The following is a 26,661-nucleotide window of genomic DNA, read 5'->3' as shown; positions in this document are numbered from 1 at the left end:
GAATTTCAGGTCTCTGTAATCGGGCCCTGTATGGACTGCTATGATTTTGTGTGTTCATGAACATCTCCACATTAACTTGGAAAGCCCTCTTTCCTTTTTTGGGTGGGTTTTTTTGTGTGTGTAGTCTTCTGCTTTCAGGACTTCAAGAAATGTAGGACCTTTAGTGTTACTTTCCATTTTTGACAATTGATATTATTATTGTTGTTGTTGTTGTTAATAATAATAATAATATGCCTGCTTCCTGTATTTGTTCAAAGTCTAACAGCTTTATTTTTGCCTCTAGTTGAACATTTTCCTTAGAGCATGGCGGAGATTTCAGTAACTCTTTCTGCTGTTTCACAGCATGGTTCTCTTCACTTGGAAAAAGCTTTGTCCAAAATTCAGATGTAAGAGTTGACTCCTAGCAATATTTCTCTCCTGCAGTGATACAGGGTCCATGGCAGCTGACTAGCTCTAACCCATCCATTATTTCATTAGAGTTAGGATTTTTTTGTGAGAAGCAAATAATCTCTTCAGAAGCATTTGGGTCTATAAAACTGTATTTCATTACTCACGTGATATTGCAAGTTGTATACAAATGCAAAACTAATTTTTTTCCCTTTCCCTGACTCTAATGCAGAGAGAAAAAAGATCCTGTTTCTGTTGTGGAATTCAGGTTTGGGCTAGGAATATTTTTTATAATCTTTCATCTTTTGTGGATGGGACTGATATTTTCTTGCATATTAACTCTGAAGGCTGAGTAAAAATTATTCTATCCCTACGATAAAGGCAGAGTTTCTCAGAACTAAGGGATATGGAAAAGCAATTTTGAAGTAGAGATTAATGATACCATATTAACCTTTTCTGTTCCCATCCACAGCTGGTCCTGTAGCCCCAGTGCCTTCAGGCACTCTGATTTGTTCAGTTGGTCTATAAAAAAGTATTTTGTGCCTACAAACTTTGGCTCCTTCAGGTGGATAAAGTGAGGGAAGGTGACAGAGGAGGGGTTAGCTCTGGCACCCCTTGTGAATGTTCAAGCACTTGGGCTTGTGGGGATCTGCTCTTTTACAGCAGTGCTGTTCTCCTTGGATTTTATTTTGGAGAATGCCGTGAGGGTACTAGTAACACTTCATCCCGGGCTGAGCAGTGTTGTGCTGTTAACTTTACCCCAGCTCTTGCCTTTAGCAACAAAAAGCCGATTTTCAACGAAGATGCACTTTGAGGCACATTGTGGGCACCCGCTTTGATTAATTACAACGAGCGGGGACGGAGGCTCAGACCATGACCCTCCCCTGAAGGCTGCGGGGTTCGGTCACGGCACCGTTCCCCGCCGGGGCGCGCGGGCCGGCCGTTGGGAGGGGCCGGCCGTTGGGAGCAACCGGCGGTGACGCCACAGCGCGCGGCCCCGCCCTCCCCGCCGCGCGCAAGCGGCGGCCGTTGCGAAGGCGCCGCCACTCAGCGGCCAGGCGGCGGCTCGCGCCCGCGCACTCGCTCCCGCCGGCGGCGCTCTCGCGAGAGCGGGCAGCCGGCTCGGGTGCTGGTTGGTGGGCGCCCGCCGGGAAAGCCGGGGCGGCAGCGGGGACGGGGCCTCCGCCGGGCACCGCGCACCGGGCTCAGCGCGCCGCTTCTACGGGACCCCGCCGGGCGGCCGCACGCCCTCCCTCTACCCCAACGCGCAGCCAGCCGGGCGCGGGCCCGCAGCCCCGGCGGAGCATTGTCTGCCGTGGGGATCATGTCCGCCGGGCAGCAGGCGCCGCCGCCGCCGTCGCAACCGGAGGAGCAGCCCGCGCCGCCGCCGCCGGGCGGCAACAGCAGCGAGGCCGCGGGGGCAGCTCCGCCTGCCGCGGGCGGCCTGGCCGGAGGCGACGCCGAGATGGAGGTCAGGCACTTTCCCGCCGCGGGGATTCCCCCCCCGCACACCTCTCCCCGGCTCCGTGGGGCGCGGCGACGGGTTCCCGGGGCTCCGCGCCCGGCTGCGCAGCGGCAGGTGCCCGCCATGCGGGACGACGCCGGTGGGGCGTCCCCGGGCCGCGTGGGGCCGCGGGAGACAATGGAGGGGCGGGCGCAGGGCAGGGCCGCGCCGCGGCGCCTCCGGGGCGCTGCCGGGCCCGCGGCGGTTGCGGAGGTGTGTGTGTGGGGGGGGGGGCTCCATCCTTCGGCTGCCCCTCGCAACGGAGACCGCCGCGCACGGCGCCCGTGCGCAGTGTTCCTCCGGCGGCCGCCGCCGCGGGGACACGGCGAGGGGAGGCCTGGCCGCCGGGTCACTCATGTATCTTCTTCGCTGCAGGGTGATGGGAGGGCAGGGGGAGTCCTCCCGCTCGGGAGCGGGGTTCGTCACCCCCCCGCGCACACTTGTCCGCGCTGAAAGCGCAGAGATCGCACTGGGACCGTCACCCGCTCCTTGCGAGTCGCCTTCTTCTCCTCCCTCCTCCCCGCAGAGCCCTCCCGGCGTCTGTGCTTCCGGCTTCACTCATGAGCCGGTTCATACTCTAAACTGCGGTAAAGTTTACCCTCCTCTGAAGTAGCTCAAAACTTTTTTGTAGGGGGTTGTTTGAGTTCGGTTTCTTTTTTTGTTTGTTTGGTTGGTTTGGGTTTTTTTTTTTGGCAGCAGGTGCTTTTTCTAGACATTTCAAGGGGGTTTGAGCGATTGCCTGGAGATGCTAATTTTATCGCAGCATTGTTTCTCTTTAATGATATGAGGAAACTGGCTGATCCTGCTTGCAGCACTGGGTGTTTTGTACTCTGAGTCACGCTGTATAGTCCAACCTACTCAATTTAAATAAATTTGTAAACGCCATATTTTTCAGATGAGCAAGTAGCCAAAGCACTGTGGGTAATAAGCCCTGCTTGAGCCTGTGAAAACAGGGCAGCTCTATGCTGGGCCTGAGCGCCTGGAAGCTGCGAAACGTGTGCTCTTGATTTGCCTGTGCTGGAGGGCTTGCTCGGTGCTTTAAAAGTTTGTTCCTTTTTGTGTGGGTTTCAGTTGAAACAGCTTGTTGGTAGTCGTCGGGGAGGTATCTTTTCTTGTTCTCCAGCTGAACTGTGGGCTTTTGTCATCTTTATTCCACATGACGAGGTCAGATGGCGCACTGCTGCGTTTCCGTGTTTCGCATGTTAGCTATTTCAGAAGGAACGTGAATTTTGTACTGAAGTTTAAATGGTCTTCTGCTTACTGGTAGGTGGGTTTTAGCTAAATCCAGTGGGAAATCAGTAAGAAGATCTGGAATGAGTTTAGAAGATCTTTAGCTATATCTTTTTATGCTCAGTTATTCATATTTTGACTGGTGAATGAAACACTTGCACTGGGATTCTTCTGTTTCCTCAAGCCTTACCTGCTAGAGTTTAGTGGGGAAACACCCACCCACAAACATCCCGTGTTTTGCCTGCCTTTGTTCCTTGCGTTTCATGGGGTTTTTTTCTTACTTTTCTGTTCCTTTATTCTACATTGACTGGTAAAGACTGAATTTAGCTCAATTCTTACTTGGCTCAGTTGAACAGATGGTTAATAATGATTTTGGAGGCATCTCGTATATTTCCTTTTGTCACCCTTTCAAGAATTATTTTGTAATGTACTGCCTTAGTGTGGTTTAGCAAGGAAGGATTGTCTCATTGGTTTTGTTTTTAAGAACAGAAGATGAAATTACATGTGGGAGGTGATGGAGAGAGAGTTAACCTTATAGAGGAGAGGAGTAGAGAGGGTATAAAAAAAAACAAAACTGATCTGCAAGAAAAATTGTAGGAAGTCTGTCAAGGATTTCACAGGAAGGGGATAAGAGAGGACTGTTCCTTCCCAACCAACTTGTTTTTCTGTTAGGAGTGGTACTGTTGGTGATAACAACAATTATTTGATTTGGTAAATTATATGGGGAAAACATGCAGTTTGTCTAAATTCCTACTCAGCTTCCAGGACAAAACTGCAGTCCAGGTTCGTAATCAGACTTGTTCCCTCAATGCAGAATGATGAGGGATTAGGATAATCTGGAAAAAGGGAGAAAAACCTTGAAACCACTCTTGCTTTGGGACCAGAGCTGGTTCTTTCACAGAACTCTCCAGAGGCAGCTTTAGAAGAGTTTTGGCTCAGCACCCTAGAAGCAGCATGCCGAACTCCTGCACCACAGCTGTCTCTCGCATCCGCATTGATGTGATGCTTTAATGATGGAGCTAAATCGGATTATAGAGAGCTAGCTCTGTCCCTCGCTCTGTGGCAGGGATCTTTGATCCATCTCCAGGTAATTTTACAGTAAGTAACAGCTGACTGTATCAAAGCAGCAAAAGATGCCTGTGCCATCTGATGTGGATAGATAGTAATTTGAAACAAGCTTATTCTCTCTTACATAGGTATCTTCTCTTGCTTAGAAAATAAGTTTTTTCTAATTCTTTTTCATCTTAGGAATCTTTTGATGATGCATCACCAGGCAAACAAAAAGAAATCCAGGAAGCAGATCCTACATATGAAGAGAAAATGGTATGTAATATTTGTGACTGTGTACAGCTATCCAGTACTTATGTTGTTGCCTAAAATAGACTGAGTTGTCCGCTTGTTTGAAATCTCTTAACTGGATTTATAAAACTCTGTCTAGTCATTTAAAAATATATAAGTAATTTGAAACCAAAAGTCATAACCCCCTCTAAGACTCTTCTGCTTTTTAGCATTTTGTTCACTGTTCCTCTGTTCTTTCTCCATTTGCATTGCAGCAGTTTTGGGAATAACTGGTAATGTGTTTGCCGTTTCTAGGAACTATAGTCCTAGCAGCTCGGAGGTGCTCTAGATTTAGAAGAATGATATAATGGGCAATATTTAAATGTTTTAGGGGAAAAAATGTAATAGAAGTTGTCAAGTTGTTTTTTGAAGTAACCTGTAGAGTTGTCCTTTCTGCAGGGAAGGAATATGAAGAGTTGAGTATTCACTGTCTCAGTCAGAAATTAAAAGATCCACTAGGAAGGTGTCCATAAATTTCTAAATGGCTGCTACTTTACTGTCTCGATGTATGGAATCAGTTGTTTTTATATCACTGTTGAATATAGGAAGATAATTCCAAACTTTAAAACTGCAGGCGTAGCAGTCCTTTGTAGGAAAAGTATCTTACTTTCTCTTTATGAGGAGTAAAAGGAAAGGTTTGGCCCAAGGCTTTGCGTAGGCATTGCAATCTTGTTCAGTTGAAATATGCTTAGTAGGAGGACTTCAAAATAGGCAGGTTCTTTCAAACAGTACAGTTTACGGGTCAAAGTAAATAAGAGTTAGCTTTCACAATTCACTGGAGGCCCTTGTACTTTTCCTAGACTTAAAGGGATTTTGTTAGCTTTTTCTGAAATTTAATTTGTTCTTTATGAAGCTCCAGATACATTCCTCAAGCTTTTGAAGATGGGTAATTCTATGTTTCATGGTTTAGATAGAACTTACCTTGGTTTTCAGTTTTTATAATATCTTGAAAGGAAGAGATGGAGCCGTCTGTTCTTTGCCATCCCATTACCTTTTCTTTCTCTGTTCCTCCCTATTTTGTTTTCTTCCTGTTGTAATTCCAGTGTCTGTGACTGCATGTAGAATTTCTTCATATGAAAGCAAAACTGATTCTTATAATTTGCTGCTTCCTGTGGTGTTTCTTCTTGCCACTGAAAATAACTCAGTCCTCTTCAGCTAATTTCTTAGTGCTACTTCCTGGTAAACTGAAGACCGTGAACTTGGAGTTGTCTCTTCGAGTCTCTAGACAGGCAGGATTGCAAGGGGGATTGTATTTTACTGTTGCAATAGTGAGAAGATGCACTGGAAGAGAAAACAGGAAAAGTTTCTCTGTTGAGAGAAGGATAGCTCCAGGTTGCACAGTACAGACTGTTCTCGTCTGTGCCCTATCTAAAAAACACAGACAATGTTTGTTAGTCTCTTAAAGGAATATCTGTAAGCACAGTGAAAATGACTTGTGGGGTGTGTGTCCGGTGCCAAAACTTGCGGAATATTCCTTATTAAAATATTAGAATGTGGGAACTTTTGCAATGCGGTTTGTATCTCCTCTACTTCTCGTTTGCACAGCCAATTAAACAAGTGCTTAAAAATAAGGATTAGTAATTTGGATAGTAGTAACATCTTACTTAGTTTAAACTTCAGAAACTGTCACAAAGTAGACAAGAAGAATCCTATGAAGACTGGACAGGAAAACTTGAATTCAGGGGATGTGGTTTGTCAATCAAGCTTAAACTATAGTTAGAATGAGTCTGACTTTAGTGGTACGTACAGGTTCTCTTTCTGGCTGTTTTTCTTCTCTCACCCCCTATCTTTTTGTCTTTTATGTAGTGCAAGAACTGCTTGCTTTAAGGAGAACACTCACAGAGCTGGCATTGCTCTTGCAAAAGTCTGGAACATATGTTCCATTTTACTAAAAAAACTCACTTCCTGTAACTGTGCAAGTTGTTAAATACCAGGTTACATTGTGGCAGCTGGCAATATGTCAGCGTGGCTGCTGTTGGGCTTGGAACTGTTTCCTGTCTTCATTGTCTGTCTTAAAGTCTTGACGTGGCCCTGGGAATATGTGTTGATTCCAAATGGAACCTGTCTCAAAGGAACTGAACCTTTCAGATACTAATGTTGTCTTCTGTAATCTTTTTTGCACACCAGAAACAGCGACTCATATCAAAGGGGGGGCCATCTGATGAGTTAAGCTGAGCATATCTTAGAGGTCTCTGCTGCTGAAGTAGGTGTTCTGGTTTCTAGCTATGGGCAATTCTGCCCCCTTTTATGCCAGCTCTTTTGCTTATCTTGACACCACAGTGAGGTGGTGTTATCTCACAAGCAGGAAACTAATGTGGTAGAAAATAGTTGTTGCCAGGTTGGTGAGATGGAAAAGTTCATTGACAATGCCGTGCATGCTGGGTAGGGGTAAATTTCTGTGAGTGGGACTCTCGTTTTTGATAGAAGGTTGTTAGGGCCACTCTGTGGCCTTGTCTAGTGACACTCATGCGATCTTTGTGCCAAAGTCAGTCTTCAGTCTTAGCGCAGATCTGTCTTGCAACTTTTATCTTGCAGCGTAGCAGAGGCTAGCCTGAACCTAAAAAGAGAATATTGAATCTGTCAGCAACAGTCATATTATTGATGTTAATAATCTCTTCTTTTTTATTGTATGTATATATATAAAGAAATGTGAATGTTTAAAAGGTATTTGTAAGCTTTTACTTTTGAATGAACACACACTGTAATATCTCACACTTGTTCTACTTAATTTTCCTTGTCAACAGCAAACAGACAGAGCAAACAGATTTGAGTATTTGTTGAAGCAGACTGAGCTGTTTGCTCATTTCATTCAGCCTGCTGCTCAGAAAACTCCAACTTCACCTTTGAAAATGAAACCTGGACGTCCACGAATAAAGAAGGATGAGAAACAGAATTTACTGTCAGTTGGCGAGTGAGTGATGACATGTAGACCAGCTTGTACTGTAGTTATGGATTTTATTGTACTTTAGAAGCGTAAGTTAAACTTGCTAGCCTTTTGTCCTACTGTGCTGTGTGTTTTATGCTGTATATATGTGGTTATTTCAACTGTCCACTTGCAAATTGAGGGTTGCTTAACAATTCTAGGACTTGTAAGAATTTTGTGTTGCTGGTAAAATACTATCATGATTAAAAGTATTCCAGCACAAGAAAAACACAGATGGAAAAGGAGAGCATTTGTGGCTGTAAATTGTAAGAGTTCATAGAGAACATCAGCATACTGTATCTTCCAAGCTGCTTGAAAACCAGAAGTCTAGAAATTTGGATTGCCTTTGTTAACACCTTTGTTGCAGCTTCTATGGCTACAGTATCTCTGTAGCAGTTGGCAGCTGTTCCAGAACCCTTAAATACAGTACCATTCCCTGTTTTGTCATTAAAGGCCAGTACTGATGCACACAATTTATCCCTTTCTAGTCACCCTACTCTAGTTTTGGAGCCTGCCACTGTGAGCTGGAATGCAGGGGCCATCTTGTCATTAAGAAGCTAGTGGCTCATAAAGAGTTAAAAACTAGTTTTTCAACTGATCAGCTGAACATAAGAATCCTTCTGAAGAAACTTGCAAGAAGCATCCTCGGGTGTTTGTGATCTGTCCTGTAATGCCATTAGATTTCATTTGGGAACAGTTTTGTGTCTTTTCAGTTTAGCCAGAAACTTATTTCTTTCTTGCATTTTTTTCAGCTACCGCCATCGTAGAACAGAACAGGAAGAAGACGAGGAGCTGTTAACAGAAAGCTCCAAGGCAACTAACGTCTGCACTCGATTTGAAGAATCTCCATCATGTGTGTTTCTTCTTTTCGTTTTCTTTTTTCCTCTGTTCTTTTCCTTAAAGATCAAGCCTTTGTTGTTTAAAATTAAATTTATTTTCATCCTTCCCAAGGACAATGAATCAATTGGGGCGTGGGGGGAAGGCAAGAGAAGAAGAAAAAAATAACCAGCACCAGTCTGATGGGACAAAATGTATTGGCAAGGAACTGTGTCCTTTCAGGCAGGCTGGAAAGATGGTCCAGTGCATCTTTTCCTTTAGAATACCTGAGCTACTAGGAAAGAGGCAGCTGGTTTTAAGTCAGTCATTATACAGTGTTTACATGTGTAGCCTATCTTCTCATACAGTTTAAAGCACCTATGAGCTGCCAGTCCATTTAACAGATAATTCAATATTCTGTTGTTTTAACATTCAACTGTTCTGATTTGCCAGGGAGAAGGGGAATGACAGAGTTAGGATTTCTATGTATTTTGTGTTCTTGCAGAAACAAACTAAAAAACCCAAATTGTAGAGGCAGCTCACAAAAATTAAATTAACATGTCCCTGTGTCCAATATGCATTGTCCTTGGAATTTACTGCGTGAAATTTACTGCTTGATTTTATTCTGTGGCTGAGATAATCAGTGTCACTTAGCAGGCTGGGGATAGTAATTATTTCTACAGATCTAAAATCTAAATACAGATCTTTTAGTCTATTCTTTCATGTCTTTTAGATGTCAAATGGGGAAAGCTGCGTGATTATCAGGTCCGAGGATTGAACTGGCTCATCTCTTTGTACGAAAATGGTATCAATGGTATTCTAGCAGATGAAATGGTATGTACATAGCCCACGTTTCTGTGGAATTGTGAACACATGCAATGCAATACAATTTTAGTTCAGCTGTATACATATATTTATTTAAGAGCAGAAAATGCAATCTATAATTTACCAAACATTATTTTTCTAGTATATTTTAAGTCACTAATGTCAAGAGTCACGGATATCTTACTTTAAATAAACTGTGAAGGCAGTTTCAGAAATAGGCATATAGCAAAGGGAATTTGTCAACCATTATAAAACCCTCCAAATTCAGAGTTGTTCTATAGAATTATGTGTCCTTTATTTTTTACTCTAAGTTGCAGATATTTTCTTAAGGTATTCTCAACCTGCCCTTGTGGAGAGAGTGTCATATGTGAAAAGAGCAACAAATGTGGGAATACTTCCTGTTGTTATTAGGGTAGAATGCCGATAGCAGGATATGAGTGTCCTGTGTGGATTGATCTCATCAGCAAGAGCTTTACAAGTGGGAAATTTTCTGGGAAAAATCATGTTAAGATAGATCTAGCCAGAGAGCTGTGTTAAAATTTCTTTCACACCATGACCGTGGACATTTCAGTCAGTGCTGGCCATAGCAGCTTCTGTTTCTGTTGTTTTGTTTTGTTTTGTTTTTTCTGAAAGACAAGGGATGAAGGCAAAAGAAATTGTAGTAGTTTGACAGGCAGATATATTTTTTCTCTAAGTCATTTTAGTTGTATCTATTTTTCACAAGGAGCACAAACAAAAATGTCATATTTCAGTATGTTGCATTTCTCATGCCTTCTGGTAATTTACTTCCTGTGTAATAAAACTGCTTAAAGATAAATTAGAGACAAATGAATTTAAGTTATTGTGTAGTAGCACATTTAATTTCAAAATAGATCAATGATTTTCTTCAACATATGTGCTTATGAATAGAGGTTTTTTGTGTATTTTGGATTGATTTTTTTTTTAATGGCATGTGTTTGAGTCATAGTATTTTTTGAATTATTTGAATGGTACAAATGATTTGGGTTTTGCATGTCTTCCTTATTTTCATTTTAAGTAAATTATATGCTGAAAATACAAAGTTTTTAATATTTATGTTGAATAATGAACAGAGTGCTTAAAAAAAGGAACTTCTAAAGAAGCTCAGTATTTGTTTTCTTCTTTGGCATTGACATCATGTTGTGGCCTGTAAAAGCCTCCTTACAGGGTTTTTAATTTCTTCAATTTATTTCAAGTTTAAGAGAATGCATACATTGCATGCATTCAATTCACTGAATGCATGCAGTTTGTGAAGTTCATTGACCTCTTAAATAAATAATCTGAGTATACCCTAGTCTACAAAATGAGATTTTTCGAAATAATGTTTTCTTGCAAGAATGTCTTATTTGAAAGGTAAGACAAAGTTCTAACTTCGTAGTCCCAGGTTTGAAAAATGTTACTTTTATTATTTTTCTTTAAATGAACTGTGGGAAGCAATACAAGCGTTTCCTAACCAAAAGTTTGATGCCTTTTGTGGCCGTTGGTATATTTTAGTGATTTGCTCAGGCTGCTGTTTCTTCCATTATGTACTCAGCTCACTCTTGAGCTTTTTAAAGGTGTTCCTGAGAGATTTTTTTCTGACACGTTGTGTTTCTTACAGGGTCTTGGGAAAACACTGCAAACAATTTCTCTTCTTGGGTATATGAAACACTACAGAAATATTCCTGGTCCTCACATGGTGTTAGTTCCTAAGTCCACTCTACATAACTGGATGAATGAATTCAAGAGATGGGTACCCACACTTCGAGCAGTTTGTTTGATAGGCGATAAAGACCAGCGAGTAAGTTTTCATGTGTTTTTTTTTTTCCTGTGTTTGTACACTGTAAATCCAGCTTGTGATCTTGCTGCCCTTTACCTTTCCTTCACAGGGAAGGATATTACTTGGATTATTAATGGTTAAACAGTAAGACCTACAAGCGCTACCTACTTAAAATATAAGCAGCTTAGAATTCACGTTTGTTGCTCAGCTATTGCTTCATCACTCCGCATTCATAATTTCTTGTCTGAATGTTTTCTCTCTCCTTTTGTGAAGGCAATACACTCTGTAGACCAACCAGACCTGATAAATTTTGAAATAGGAAGATGAAGTGTTTCGTGTAAAGTGCTGTTGTTTGTATGAATATGTAACTCTGTAAAAAAGTAATTTGTTTTCTGCTCTGTATAGTATAGTACATTGTATTGGCTGTAACAGTGGCTCTCGACAGGATTGTGGGGTCTTGTCTCTAAGGAACTGTTTTCTGAAAACAGTTGTCAGCTTAATGTTGGAGGGGCCGAGGTGGGTTGGTTGGTAACAGTGGTATACAAATGGATCTTATTTGGCTAGAATTTTGTCAGTTTTAAGAGCAAATATTGTTCAGCCTCTTAGAACCTTGGTGTTTCAGTCACTGTCTTTTTGTTACTTCAGTATTGGTTCTCTGCTATTTTTTTTTAGCACAGCAAAGGAACACTTAAAAACCATGGAATATGATGGCACATCTGTAGATTAGTCAACTGGAGTTAGCCATTTATTTATGGAAGGAATAGGTATTACTGGTGCAATTCAGATTTTGTCAGCAGGATTTTTTTTTAAAATCCTAAAGGCACCTAGCTCTGCTTTCAGAGTTTATTGGGTTCAAAATTACAAAAATGTTGATGAAGTCATTGGTCCAGGTCTAGTATCTTGTGATTATTTTTTTTTGGTGCATCTTTTTAGAATCCAAAAGTTGCTACTGTTCCTTCAGTGTATCTCTTGCTTATATGAGTTATGCCCTTAACATTAATATATCTCTGTATTTTGAATTCTGAATAATTACTGTGTAATTACTTTTTACCTTGGATGTTAGCATTCTAGAAATTGTTCAGTTGGCCAAATAAAGCTGTGCTTGGGTTTATTAATTATATTCCAAACCTACTATTTTCTAAACTTGAAAAAAAATAAGACCCCACATAAAATTAGTTTCGAGTTCTAATCAGCTGTTGAAAAACCTCATGTCTGTGTAGTCATCTGTAGTTTTAGCAGCTTTGCACTGACAAAATCATCAAGCTTTACAATGGCTGCATGTTATAGTTCCTTTATAATTAATCTTACCTTTTCTTTCAAATTTAGTAGCAACATTGTTTTAAAATTTTAACAGTGCTAGTGTGTTCTTTTGGGTTCAGATTTGACAAAACCTCAGTAATTAACTGTCACCTTGTTGTCTAGGCTGCCTTTGTCAGAGATGTGTTGCTGCCCGGAGAATGGGACGTCTGTGTAACATCATATGAAATGCTTATCAAAGAGAAATCAGTATTCAAAAAGTTTAACTGGAGATACCTAGTTATAGATGAAGCCCACAGGATTAAAAATGAAAAATCAAAGGTAATTTATACTTCAACTGAATGAAATATTTGTCTGGGTTGCTAGGTGGTGATGTGGAGACTAGTAATTTTACATTTGTTTGTGACTCAATGTCCTTCAGTTATCAGAAATTGTGAGGGAATTCAAGACTACAAATCGGCTGCTGTTAACTGGAACTCCGCTTCAGAACAACTTACACGAACTCTGGGCACTTCTTAACTTCCTTTTGCCAGATGTCTTTAACTCATCTGAAGTAAGTCTTCATTTCTGCTAATTGAATTAAAGGAACTTTGTTGTTTTTCCGGATTTGAAAACAGACTTGAATATTGTATAGTTAGGAGTATCAGTTACTGATAATGATAGATTGATAGTGTTTCCAGTGTTGTGCAGTATAGTAGGGTAGACAGTTTTCCCAGCTTGGCCATTTTAAATGCTCTTGTAAGCTTAGCAGATATGTGAGGTATTTAAAATCACAATATGAAGATGATCTCTACTGCATTTCAAAAAAGGATTAAACATGATGACTAAACCAACTGACTTTGTTCTTATATTTGACTGTGTTACATTATTGTTAATGTTTTCTGTGAGCTGGGAGATACTATACAGTGAGCAACAGACTTCAGAAAGTAAAACATGTACATAACTGTTTTGATGAAATGGGAGTGTTACAACTGTAGAAAGGGAAGTCTTGTGGTATATTACACCAAAATTTTACTTTTTTGTTTTTCATCAAACGCTGCAGTAGTATGCTGCTTCCAACTGGACTTTGTCCAGTGGAGTGATATGAACGAATCTTTCTCAGCAGAAAAGGACTCACTTTTTTTTTTTAATTTTTTTTTTTTTGTCTTCTGATGTTATGAAGATTGTGTTGGGGTTTTTTGTTTGTTTGCTTGCTTGTTTGTTTTTGTTTAATTATGGTTTTTTTGTTTGCTTTGGTTTGTTTTTTAAGATGTTTTGTCACAGACCTTTCCTATAAAAACAGACCAAAAGAAGTGATTTGTTCTTTTACTTACTGCCTGTTTAAGAGAATCACTTGAGTTATATTTATTCACCATTGTAATGACACTGCACTTTGAAAGGAGACTTCTTACTTATCAATGGTTTTGTTGATACAGGACTTTGATTCCTGGTTTGATACAAACAACTGTTTAGGGGATCAAAAGTTGGTGGAACGTCTCCATATGGTAAGACTTTCTGCTTTTTGTATAAATAACTATTTTAATGCTTCATGTGACAGAGTATTAGGTTGAAATACCTTATTCCAGAAACTATGGTAGCCTTTTAGAACAGGTTGCTGAAGCTCAGGAAATGATCTGTTTATTGAAATTGTTTAGGTGGGAAAGAAGGGTTGATAGTTCTGACTTTCAGGGTTCTGAATACATTAAAAATATTGGCTATGAAGAGACCAAATATTTCAGTCAAGCAAAATTAACAAAGGATCAAGGGGTGTAGACTCATCTGAAAGATGATTTTGGCCTAACCTTTGAGTCTTCTGAAGAAAATGCATGTATGTTCCCATGTATAACATGTCCAGATAAGACTGCTTTTTGCTAGGATCTGTAGTAGGTCTGTTGTTAGAGCATTTATGGCAGAGAATATCTGCACTGTTTTTGTCTATTGACCTGTTCAGTATTTCAGCTTCCAAAACATATTTAATGATGCAATCTCTTTCAGGTGCTACGACCCTTCCTTCTGCGTCGCATTAAGGCTGATGTGGAGAAGAGCTTACCTCCAAAGAAGGAAGTGAAAATTTATGTGGGTCTCAGCAAAATGCAACGAGAATGGTAATGCAGATACTTGACTGTGCTGTGGTTAAGGCTTAGGAGGAATGTGCTGCTTGTGACTTGATTATTGTGTGGAACTCGATTTAATTCCTCCTGATGTGCTAAATTCCTTCCAACTCATACATATTGCCTTGTGACACTTTTGTGATGACAAAACCATGCATCTCAGTGAGAGTTACCTGATGAAACGGGGGTGGGGGGGTGAGCTTTTGACTATACTTACTATTTAAACAAAGGTCAACTGTGTTTTCAAGTCACAAAAGTTTTTTCTTTCTTCAATATAGGTATACACGAATCTTAATGAAGGATATAGATATATTGAATTCAGCTGGGAAGCTGGACAAAATGAGACTGTTGAATATCCTCATGCAATTGCGGAAATGCTGCAATCATCCGTACCTCTTTGATGGAGCAGAACCTGGTCCACCGTACACAACAGATATGCATTTGGTCACCAACAGTGGCAAAATGGTAGTATTGGACAAATTGCTACCCAAGTTGAAAGAACAAGGTATGCATCTCAGTCTTTTATGGCTTTTAGTGACTTAAATTTTTTTTTGGTTTTGTTGTTTGTGGGGTTTGTTGGTTTGGTTTCGTGGTGTTTTTTTGGTTTTGTTTTGGATGTATTGGTGGTTGGGTGGGTGGTGGTGGGGGGGGTTGTTTGGTTTTGGTATGATTTTTTGTGGTGTGTTTTTTGGTGTGTGGTTTTTTTATTTGTGTTGGGCTTGGTGGTTTTTTGTTGTATATTTTTTGTTGTTGTTTTTTCATCCCAGCTAATCTGAGACCAACGAAGCCATCAGTTGGTCTGGGCTTTAGGTTTGCTTTCTCAGCGTTATTAGCTGTTTGAAAGATTAATCATGTGGTATTTTAGCCACTCCTTTGATGTACCATGAAAGTACCATTTCAGATTCAAAGTCTTTGTGTAAGGTTAAAGTCGAATCCTTTGTGGAATGTTCTTTCTTGCTGGATATGATTTTGAGCAGTACCTGAGTTTTTTCAGTGAGTTCTTTAACGTAACTGAGTGTTCCCCCATGTTTACGTGCCTTAAAGTTCTTTGATAGTAGGGACAAACCTCTGTAATACGTTACTGTAAAATTCAATCACCACAGAATTTTTTACTCTGGAATAAATGTTTAACTCATTATTTCAATGAATATGCTTACTGAAGTAACTTGGCTAAAGGAGCAGAGGAAGGCTTGTGACTGGGGAGACACTGCAGAAAAATAAACCCAAGTCACAACCTCAGCCTGGGTTAATATAAAATTAACCTGTACTTTGTATCCAGGTGTCGTTGAAGTAGCTGTGGTGATGCACATCTTTGTAAGGCTGAAAAAGAATTCAGTGGTTACTGTGCTTTTTTTGATGTTAGTTTCTTTCTGCTATGAGGCTCCTTGTTGAGACATGGCAATTAAAATTGGCCTGGTCTTTAATCAAATTACCATATTAAACAAAACAGAGTTTGTTATCACAGCCTGAGTCCAAAGGACAAAAAAAAAAAAAAGAAACAGACTAGGAAATATAGAGGGAAATGCAAGCTCTGTAGTATTCTGTGTTTTACTTAAATCTCTCAAGTAGGTTGGACACTGTTGTGTCTATATGCATAAATTACTGTACATTTACATTTTCTGGAGCTTGTCCTTCGCAGGTAAGTAAACTGACAAGTCCTTAAGAAGAACTTACTTTATTTTATTTCTAGATACCTTAAATCTTTCAAAATTTCATTCTTTGTTCTCCTTGGATGTTTTTATATTTGTGTTATCATCTTACTCCGCTGTGTCTGGCAACATTTTAATGAGGACTACAACAGAAAACAAAAGCCAAAAAGCAGCCACTAACTACACTTCAGTAGCCAGTAAGACAAGCAAACCCCGCAGCACGTACAGGAACCTGCCGGTTGGTAGTGAAACAGCTGTAACAGCTGCAATTTTAAAATAAATATAAAATAAACAGCAAGTAATATAGTTAGTAGCAAATAAACAGCAAGTAATATAGTTAGTAGCAAAACAAACAAACAAACAAAAACCAACAACCCCTAAAGCGAGAAAAGCACATTCAAATCATGTATAACATAACCACAGTTATTTAAGAATGTATCCAATATCAAACAGAAAATTTCAACAGTGCAAAAACCGCAATTCCTTTTGCACCAGCCTAATAGTTGAAGATGTCCCTGCTCATTGCAGGGTGTTGGACTAACTAGATGTTCTTTAAAGGTTCCTCTGAATCCAAACATATGATTCTATGATTATATATTGGGCTCTGTAATTCGTAGAAACATTTTAACTTAAATGAGATCTCTAGTTCTAATGGCTGCTCAACAAAAGTACTGTTTTTTTTCAATATGTGCTCTTTTATATATGTATATTTACTCTTGAAAATTTATCTTCATTACATTATTTAAATCAATCATCTTATTTCTAACTGCTTCTTAGTAAATGCAACTGTCCTCTTTCCCTTACTGATAATCCAAACTTGCATAGTTTGATAAATCTTAAAGTTTAGGTGAAAAAATAAAGCTTTAAGAAAGCTTTTTACCCAAACAGGTTCAAGAGTCCTAATCTTCAGTCAGATGACAAGAGTCCTAGATATCTTGGAAGATTACTGTATGTGGCGAAATTATGAATATTGTAGACTGGATGGACAAACACCACATGACGAGAGACAGGTATTTCAAATTTTAAGTATTTCGCTTAAGTAAAAATAGTACTCGTAAAACATTTGGTTCAACTGATACATTCCTTTTCTTTATTTAGGCATCTATTAACGCATATAATGAGCCTGGTAGCTCAAAATTCGTGTTCATGTTGAGTACACGGGCGGGAGGCCTTGGAATCAATCTGGCTACTGCTGATGTTGTAATTCTGTATGATTCAGACTGGAATCCACAAGTAGATCTTCAAGCTATGGTAAGAATCCAGCTGGAAATTATCTTCTTTCTTTTTCACAGAACTTTCCTAGAGTTATGTGTTTGGCATGATGTATTATTTCCAAAGCAAAATGGTATTTTTCCTGGTTTAGCACCAGAGCAATATTTTTAAGACTAATTTTCAGTTCCAGTGCAGCTTCCACTGTGTGGAACTGTTAGTCACACTTTGGCTATACAGTGATTTATGCAGTGGGAAATGCTGGATATATGCTACAGTGCTCAGTAGTATTTAATGAAAATAGAATATTTTCTTAAAAAAAAAAAAAAATCTAGCATAGTGTGTGTTAATTGCAAAACTATAAAGCTTTACTTCTGTGGGGAGTGTAGGTGAATGTGTTTGCACTGTGTTCCCTGATACCTTGGAAAAGAGACAACAAAAAGCTAAATGAAACTTCTAAAAAACAGCTTTTATGGTGGTGATAAGTGAGCAAGCTCCTTTTACCAGCCATCTTTAACTTTCTTTTGAAGTATATTTGCATGTATCTCCAGCCCCAGGAGTAGTGTCAGGAACACTACTCCACTGCATAAGAAAGTAAAGCTATTTAAAAAACATGAGTGTTTTTTGACAAATGAGGTGTTTCAGTGACAAATCTTCAAAATTATTTGTAATTATTTCAGTTAAGCTGTAAGTTCTCAAGTAGTTTAGCAAAAAATCAGTTCACAAGAATGACGGAACTGGTGTCTGGAAGCTAAAGCTGATACTTCCAGGTACCACTAAAGGTGTATGCTCAAAATACTAATTCCCAGAGTGACTAATGATTTGCCAGTCAGGTGGGGTGGTGCCTTGTATTTTTTTCTTGAAATAGTCATAGCAAAACTGAAGTTTTGAGACAGGTAGCTTTTGGGCAGTACAGAGACACCTTCTTAAATCCTTTGATTTTACAGAAAGTTACATAAGGTTAGAAGCAGCCGGTCTTCAGTCCTCTGTGATTTAACAACACCCTCCCCCCCAATTTTTAGGTATGACATCTAGAGAAGACTCATTGTTATTTGAGAAACTTGCAAAACCCCAAAACTTGCAATGCAGATAAGAATGTGCTGTCTTGGGTAGCCATGTTAAATGGATGGCTAAAGATTTAACTAACTTATGCTGTTCCATTTTGTAAATTAGGATGTTGAAACTAATGACAATTAAAGACTAATTATATAGTCATGCTGGAACCAAGTACTGATTTTTTTTTTTTTTAATGACTTTTTTTTCCTAGGATCGAGCGCACAGGATTGGCCAAACAAAGACTGTTCGGGTGTTCAGGTTTATCACAGACAATACTGTGGAAGAAAGAATAGTGGAACGTGCAGAAATGAAACTCCGGCTGGATTCCATCGTCATTCAGCAAGGCAAGTATTTGAAGGGAATTTGTAGATATGATGTGTTTCTCTTATTTTTTTTTCACAACTTGTAAACTATAGTGACACCATCTAGTAAGAATGAATGAAAAAGTTGCTTTTGCCTCAGCCTTTGCGCTCAGAGTGCAAAGGCCTAGTCCCCTTGAGAATATATTTCCTTCCTCCTCTCCTCCTTCCCCCTCTCCTCCAACTGTTTGTTTACCCCCTTAGTGATACATTCATACAAGTGGGTATAGTCAGGTTTGGGGTTTTTTTTAAGCCCTTAACAACTTCTTTGAACTAGAGAAATTAATGCCTTGGCTTTTTTTAATAGCTGGGGAGAGGTGATGACAATGTAACATTTGTGGTTGACTTGAATGGGATGAGTAACTTTATTTCTGGGGAAAAAAAAAATAGCACCAAAAAACATACACCGTAACAAAGCTTATATAGAATACAATGTCTAATAGAGCAGATGTATGTGGTCCCTGGCTAGATTTTGTGGGTGGGATTTTGTGTTTTTGTGGGTTTTTATTTGGAATTTCGTTTACTGAGAGAAAAGGATACAGCTTTAACTTGGAAAAGTTAGGGGGAGAAAAATCATGTATTGTTGTTTCCATAACATCAACCCTTTAGTTAGTTGCTATCCAACAATGCTTTTATCTTCAGGAAGACTGGTGGATCAAAACCTGAATAAACTTGGGAAGGATGAAATGCTGCAAATGATCAGACATGGAGCAACACATGTGTTTGCCTCAAAGGAGAGTGAGATTACGGATGAAGACATTGATCACATTTTGGAAAGAGGTGCAAAGAAGGTGAGATAAAGTGGATGTTTTTTGTTGTGTGGGGGTTTTTTCTTTTGTTTTTTTTGTTTGTTTAAAATGAAAAAAAAAAAGGAAGCCCAGCTGTAGACTTAAGTGTGATGGTAAGATAGTGTAGACAACAACTTCCTTGTAAGCTGGAGAGAATTGGGTTTTTGCTGTTGGGGGGTTTCAGATTGGTCAAACATATTTGTTTTTTCTACTGTAATAAGTGAGGTGTTTTATAGTGAAGTACCTTTCAAAACTGCTCCTGTTCTTTTCTTCCCCCTCCCCCCAAGACTGCGGAAATGAATGAAAAGCTTTCAAAGATGGGTGAAAGCTCACTCAGGAATTTCACAATGGATACAGAGTCCAGTGTGTACAATTTTGAAGGAGAAGACTACAGAGAAAAACAGAAGGTAACATTTGAATTTCTTTCGGAGGAAAGCACTGATTTGTGTGATTGAACCATATTTTTTTAAGAAGTGTTGGTTAAAATGCTATATAATTTATGAAAATAGTTTATAAGTTTTATTACTTACTTAATGAAGTAGATGTAGACCTACTTTTATATAAAACTCATAGCTGGTCTGATTACTGTGCAAGGCTTAGTCTTAATAATTCTTAATAATGATTTTTTTGTGGGATTTGATTTTATAGATGGCATTTACAGAGTGGATTGAACCACCTAAACGAGAAAGAAAAGCCAATTATGCTGTGGACGCTTACTTCAGAGAGGCTCTTCGAGTTAGTGAGCCAAAAGCACCCAAGGTGAGCTGACTAATTAAAAAAAAATTAATTGTTCAAATATGCATGATAAATGGCTAAAGTTGAAAGCAACAAATTGGTCTTAATTCATAAAACAGCTCTGGCTTTTACAAATTGGGGTGTCAATATAAATTTAAAAAAATTCAAAGGGTTTGATACAACCTTCTGTGAGAAAAAGGGAAGAGCAGGATGAAACTTGTAAGATGTTAAGGGAGGGTAAGACCACGGTCTTTCTTTTATTTTTGTTTTTATTTATTTAAGCAGCTGGGGATTTTCCTTACCTGTGGAGGATTTCCTTACTGGTCCTCAGAACACCGAACTTTGCTCAAGGGGATGTGTGTGTGACTGTGTCCCCAGCCTCCAATTCCAAAAGACCCTCTCCCCTTTTCTCACGGGTCCTTCACTTCTAGAGTTCTTCATGTTGTAGTTGTCTCTTGCACGGTGCTTTCTTTGTTTTTATTAAAATCAATGCATTTTTGTAAAAATAAAGGTGGGATTTGCTCATGAACTGAAAGCAGTTAGTACAAGGAGATTCTGGATGTGAAAGTACAAACTTTGTATGTATTTCCAGGCACCACGGCCTCCAAAACAGCCAAATGTACAGGACTTTCAGTTCTTTCCTCCACGCCTGTTTGAACTACTGGAAAAAGAGATTCTCTACTACAGGAAGACAATTGGGTACAAGGTAATAGAGGAAGCCATGCATTGCATTAGTGCGTTTTATTGCAACAACTTACTGCAACAGCAGGAGCAAATGTACTTTCCTGCCTTCCATACTAATTTAAAGGAAATAAAATCCTGTTGATTTGAACAAAGGATTAGGGTGTATTAGCAGAAAAGCGACAATTAGTAATTAGCAATTATCTATGAAAAATGCATCAAATTTTACAAAATGCAAAACTTTTCAGGTACCTCGTAATCCTGACCTGCCAAATGCAGCCCAAGTACAAAAGGAAGAGCAGCTGAAGATTGATGAGGCTGAACCGCTTAATGATGAAGAACTAGAAGAGAAAGAGAAGCTTCTAACCCAGGTACAATTTGTTCTCTAGTGAGACTGAAATCAGCCGCAGCTTGCGTTGTGTTGTACAGGAACATTTCTTAGTCGTCCATCACACATGCCGTAGTGAACACAGCTGCAAATTTTGGTTCATGTTGAAAAGAGATTTAACATGAGGTTTGTCATGGGCCCAGATACCTTTGAAGAACGTGCCCCAAATTGGCATACTCAGTTTTTACTGAATTCTACATAGTGGGTAGTGTCCTTCTCTTAAAGGGGATATAACTTGAGTAGGTATTTAATTAGGTAGCGTGTAAATAACTTAAAACAGGTTAATGCCTGTTACTCCTTATTAGGTTATTAGATTTTTGCGTTGTATTTTGGAGTGGAGAGGACTTATAGGACAAAATCTCATTTGAGTAGTTATGCCTTGGAATGGTTCACTATTAAAACCAGTACAATCAGACATGGCTGGCTGAATGATTCACTGCCAGCTGTTTGGAACAGTTATTGCTAACATGAACTTGACCTGTATTGGCAGCTAAGAGCCTCAGCATTACTAATTCTGTCCTTACTGAACATCAGCACATCATTAGACCTTTTGAGAGAGAGTGACTGGAGAAAATGGAATCTGAGGCACTTGCTGGGCCTTTTTGACAAACCAGAGAGACTAGTGTCACTCGAGGGATTTTTCTTCTTCACAAGTGATCCCATGTTCTCTTTCAGAGAATATTGGTAGGAGGAGTTAATTTGTGAGCTGAAGACTGTTTTATCCAAAATGAGTAGGTAGTTAGAGAACAGTGCTAACCATTATGCAGTATGTAGATGGAGAGACCACAGTGACTGCAGAAAAGAGGTTTTCTTCTGCTAACATTAAACCACAGAGAAAGCAGAGGTTTAATACTGTTGGAATTATGGAAATGTTACAGGTGTTTTAAATAAGCCTATTGAAATTAATGTGGAGATAGACAATTCCTGAACTTGTGTGCAATGTTTCCTTTTGATTGCTATAAAGGGATTCACTAACTGGAATAAGAGAGATTTTAACCAATTCATCAAAGCTAATGAGAAGTGGGGCCGTGATGACATAGAAAATATAGCACGAGAAGTAGAAGGAAAAACCCCCGAGGAAGTCATTGAGTATTCAGGTAACTTGTTTTTTTAATTAGTCACCTTCACAAGTCCATATCTAATGCTGCTTTCCTAGTTTGAACTGCTGCTGAGCATGGTAAACATCTCACTCCTGAGAATTTCTTACGTGGCTCTTGATGACTTTCAAGGATAGAATTGTACAGATGAATTTGGGATCGACTGATCTAGATTTTAGCATGTTTAGCCCCTGCATCATTAAAACTGCACTGAAATGTGCATACAAACTGTTACAGGCCTACTTTAACATATCCCAAATTACTCTAACTGGATAGTGTTGTCATCTTGTTAATTTTGCAAAAGGAAATGCTGAGAAACAATACTTAGATGGAGAGATTTAACTTTTCCTCATATTCATGATCCAGTAGTTTTCTTGAATCTTTACACCATTATTAGCTCAGCCTCCTCAGGAGGGGGATATGGTAACCATTTTGTGGCAAAATACAGTAATGACTGTCGTTTTTTGTAACCTAAGAGGACTTGGCTGCTTACTGATGTCTCAGGAGCATTTTCTACTGTAGTGCAGCTGCAAGGTCCTGGAGTGAAATTTCTAAAGGTATATGGCAGGTTACAGATCTGATAGATTATATTTAAATATAAGAGTTTTTTAAGAGAATTTAATTGTCTTTTAGATACTTGCTCTTGTCTTTGGTGACTCAGTTGCCCTCCCACTTGCTCTGATATATTGCTGTTACATCAGTTTCCATTTGAAAAATCTTTTTCCTTTGAGGAGGAGACGGGCTAACAAAAACCTTTCTGGCCTGTGTTTCACCTCCTTTAAAATGAGAACTCCATCAAACTAGTGTTTGTAAATACTGCAACACATGGTTTCAGAAAGTGAAGATGGTTTACCAGGTAAAGTCATGCCTGGCTTGATGCAGCAGTGAGTTCTGATAAAAGGAAGTTAAAAAAAAAAAAGATGCCAGATGTTAAGGTAAAAACCTAACCTTTTGATGAAAAGAAACTAACCAATGTTCTGTTCTTAGCTGTGTTCTGGGAAAGATGCAATGAACTCCAAGACATAGAGAAGATCATGGCTCAGATAGAAAGAGGAGAAGCCAGAATTCAGAGACGAATCAGCATCAAAAAAGCACTTGATACAAAGGTATCTCTGCTGTGGTTCCTCCTTTATTCCCTACACCAGTGAGGGGAGATGCAGGGCTCTGTCTTGCCACTGTCACTAACATACTAAGATGATGTGTTGGGCAGGGTGTGGGTGTTTGCTGCTTTTTGCATATTCCTCAGCAGTTGCTTCTTACACATTTTCTATTCTATAGACTTGCTATCCTGCCTGATATAGCTATAATGGTAGCTTTAGGTATGGCCTAACCTCTTGTTTGTAACAATCATCTTTAATTCGTACTGCCATATAACAAACACCCAATAGCCTACTTGCTTTTTGAAGAAGCAGAATTTCTGTTGGACCTGTGTAACTGAAAATTTTAATTTTATATATATATGTACATTGTGTTTGGAGGACATAAAAGGAGGAGTTTTTTCATTCTCATCTATGTTTTACTAGCCAGGGTTTAAGTAATGAACAGGTATTTAGTAAATTAAGATGGTGTATTAGAATTCCCTTGTCTTCATGTCATGGTTTAACCCGAGCTAGAAACACAACCGTGACAGCCACTCACTCAGCCCCTCCCCCAGACCCCTATAGGGGAGAGAATCAAAAGGGAAGGGAGATAAACACAGTTTAATAAAATAACAAAATGCTAACACACTACTAGTAAAAATACACATATATGTATATAATAGAAATAAAAGATACTTAAGGCAGTTCCTCATGAACTCTGTCCAAAACAGAACAACCAGTCCCAGCAAGCCACACCTGGTCCTAAAGCTGAACCCAGAGAGAGTAAAAGAGAGGAAAAAGGCAGAAAAGCCCAGGGGCCTCTGCAAAAGACCAGGCTAAATGTCACAACTGAAACTTCCTGGCTACCCCCAGAGAGAGATAGAGAAGAACCAGTGAGATCAGTAAAGCCAAAAATGGATGTTCCCAACTCTCCTTAAATAATTAGCATGACACTAAGGGGCTGGAACACTCTTATTGATCAGTCTGGATGTGAGTCAAGCTCTGCCCCATCCATGCCCCTCTTCCTCGATGCTTCACACCTGTGGGCAGAGCACTCAGCGTGTCCCCAGCTCTCAGACCAGTGCTGGGGTGTTATCTCTTGGTTTCAGACTAAGTCCAAATAATGAGTGTGCTAGCTCTGGAAAAGAAAGGTTTCTACCTGCATGAAGAAAATAACCCCATTTTCAGTCAAACCAGCACACTTAATGTAATGTATTGCTTTCATATAAAACAGTTCCATGCTAATTCTGAACTTTTTCTCTAGTTTTATGTGATTTGTTTTGTTTAGATTGGCAGATACAAAGCCCCTTTCCACCAGCTAAGAATATCCTATGGTACCAATAAAGGGAAGAATTACACTGAAGAGGAGGATCGCTTTCTGATCTGTATGCTTCACAAGCTGGGATTTGATAAAGAAAATGTCTATGATGAATTAAGACAGTGCATCCGAAACTCCCCGCAATTCAGATTTGACTGGTTTCTCAAGTCCAGAACTGCAATGGTATGTGTTATTCTGTTTTGCTTTTTGTTCATCAATGCCTCTGACAACACATATACCAGGCTAATTTAAAATCTTCTGAAATACTGAGGTATGTGCATGTGCACTATTTATTAAATTTTTATAGACTTCACAACAACTGTAGTGGATGGCAAACACAGTAAATTAAAAAGTCTTACAGGAGGAGAAATTCAGAATTCCAAGGTACCATTTTTCAAAATCCACATGAATTTAAATACAACCCTTTTCTAAAAAGCAAACATCTGCTATCAAATCCATTCTTGTAAAGCCAGCCACTATATCAAAAATATGTAATTTCTTTTTTGCTCTGCTAAGATACAGCAAAAAAACCTTATCTATTTACAGGCAGTTGTAATATTAGAATATGATTTTTACATTAAGTGGCTGCCTAGTGTAATAAGTGAGTATGTTGTGCAATTTAGGAGCTGCAAAGGAGATGCAATACTTTAATCACCCTGATTGAAAGAGAGAACATGGAACTGGAAGAAAAGGAAAAGGCAGAAAAGAAGAAACGTGGACCAAAACCATCTTCGGTAAGATTTTTAAAGGCATTTCTGTGGAAAAGAAGCTCAGTTGAAGACAGGGCGCTTTGTTAATGGTCTAGGAAAAGTAATATCTAAAGTTAGCGGAAATCACAACAACAATAAACCTTAACAAGAGCTGCTTAAAGTTCACGCTGTCGTTCAGCTGGTGCAGTTGTGGATGTCAAATTAAGGAAAATAGGTTCCAAATTGTAGCTCCCATGAAATGGCATTTTAGAGCTAGATTTTTGGAAAACAAGCACATATGCTTGACTGCTCCTCTTGCTGATTAAATGTAAAGCATTGCTAAACACACAGGCCTGTTTTGTAAATACCAGCTTCAGCCATTTCCTTGCCTGGAATTGTTGTTGCCTAGAGCAGTTATGTCAAAAAGTTAGAAGCAAAACTTATTTGCAGACGTGGAGAAATCAGTAAAGAGTGGTAGATTAATAAGTTTCTTAGAACTGTTCACAGAATATTTAAATGTGTATTTAGAAATAACATTTTCTAAATAGGAAGCTTTATAACATCTTTGGTTCTATACATGTTTTACTTGTATGAAATCACACTCTTCCAGACTTGGAAGAATACAAGATAACAGCTGTCCTGGATAGGATGTACATAATTGCCATATTACATTTTAAAGCTGCCATGGTTGTAAATCATCTCTATCTGTTCTGACTTGAAATGCATTGATTGCTTGCACTCTTTTTGTATCACAATAACTTATTTTTAAAACTTACCTTACAGGCACAGAAGCGCAAAATGGATGGTACTCCTGATGGGCGTGGAAGAAAAAAGAAGCTAAAGCTGTGAATGCAGAATTTTTGTAATCACTAAATTTTAAAAGTAGTTCTTTAATTTACGGGTCTTCATAAGATGTACTGTATAATGCTCAACTATTATGTCATTAAAGGACATCGGGTTCATCTGTTTACTGAACTAGAAACATAGTACTTAATGTAGTTTCACTTTTTTAAATGCAACAGCTGTGCTGAATTTTTTTACCATTAACACTTGAAGTAATAAATAGGCTTCATTTATTAATAAAGTTTCATGTGACTTTTTTCATTTATGTTTTCACTTGGATACCTATTTAGTCACCCCTCAATATTTTTGTCCCCTTAGGGTGTTACGAACACCTCTGCCATTATGATCAATACAACTATTGAGGTGTAACAAGCCATTGCCAGTCAAAAGGCATCAGTGTTGTGTAGCAGGAAGGACGGGGTATGCGCAGCACAGTGAAGAGCCAACCCACACTTCACCTGCCCCCTTATCCTTTGTGTACCCTAAACAAAAAAGCTGAAGCCTTCCTTTCCAAGCATCCCTTTTCACAAAACATGTCCAAACACCTCATAGCAAGCCGTAATTTTGTTTACAACTAGCCCAAATAAAAACCCTGACAGGAAGCAGAAAGGAAAGATGTATTA

General features: G+C 39.2%; 1 protein-coding gene across 2 annotated transcripts; it reads left to right on the top strand.

The window, feature by feature from the left end:
* The first annotated feature begins 1,473 nt into the window (after positions 1 to 1,473).
* SMARCA5 (SWI/SNF related, matrix associated, actin dependent regulator of chromatin, subfamily a, member 5) lies at positions 1,474 to 26,279 on the top strand. Of its 2 annotated transcripts, none has more exons than XM_065061960.1 (24): positions 1,474 to 1,858; positions 4,370 to 4,444; positions 7,204 to 7,370; positions 8,135 to 8,235; positions 8,932 to 9,032; positions 10,642 to 10,821; positions 12,223 to 12,378; positions 12,479 to 12,610; positions 13,473 to 13,541; positions 14,032 to 14,141; positions 14,426 to 14,652; positions 16,685 to 16,806; positions 16,895 to 17,047; positions 18,273 to 18,409; positions 19,067 to 19,211; positions 19,496 to 19,615; positions 19,857 to 19,967; positions 20,536 to 20,649; positions 20,873 to 20,995; positions 21,977 to 22,109; positions 23,097 to 23,215; positions 24,477 to 24,689; positions 25,130 to 25,240; positions 25,979 to 26,279. In XM_065061960.1, exons 1-24 carry the CDS (start codon positions 1,712 to 1,714, stop codon positions 26,042 to 26,044), a joined length of 3,132 nt encoding a protein of 1,043 aa, XP_064918032.1. In that variant the 5' UTR covers positions 1,474 to 1,711; the 3' UTR covers positions 26,045 to 26,279. The 2 variants fall into 2 exon arrangements, with proteins under 2 accessions (XP_064918032.1, XP_064918033.1); XM_065061961.1 differs by lacking the exon at positions 1,474 to 1,858 and adding an exon at positions 2,279 to 2,478 and having other exon boundaries at positions 18,273 to 18,405; positions 19,063 to 19,211.
* Positions 26,280 to 26,661: the final 382 nt, after the last annotated feature.

This window comes from Columba livia, chromosome 4 (genome assembly GCF_036013475.1).
Source record: "Columba livia isolate bColLiv1 breed racing homer chromosome 4, bColLiv1.pat.W.v2, whole genome shotgun sequence".
In the NCBI taxonomy this organism is placed as follows: Eukaryota; Metazoa; Chordata; class Aves; order Columbiformes; family Columbidae; genus Columba; species Columba livia.
Note: the sequence above shows the minus strand (reverse complement) of the source record. Positions and strands in the feature narration are given on the sequence as shown.

What these genes read in the sequence shown, in the direction of transcription:
- SMARCA5 (XM_065061960.1), top strand. Translation starts at nt 1,712, where the DNA reads ATGTCCGCCGGGCAGCAGGCGCCGCCGCCGCCGTCGCAACCGGAGGAG. An exon ending in GAGGCGACGCCGAGATGGAG is followed by an intron (nt 1,859 to 4,369) that starts GTCAGGCACTTT and finishes TTTTCATCTTAG; the next exon opens with GAATCTTTTGATGATGCATC. An exon ending in CTACATATGAAGAGAAAATG is followed by an intron (nt 4,445 to 7,203) that starts GTATGTAATATT and finishes CCTTGTCAACAG; the next exon opens with CAAACAGACAGAGCAAACAG.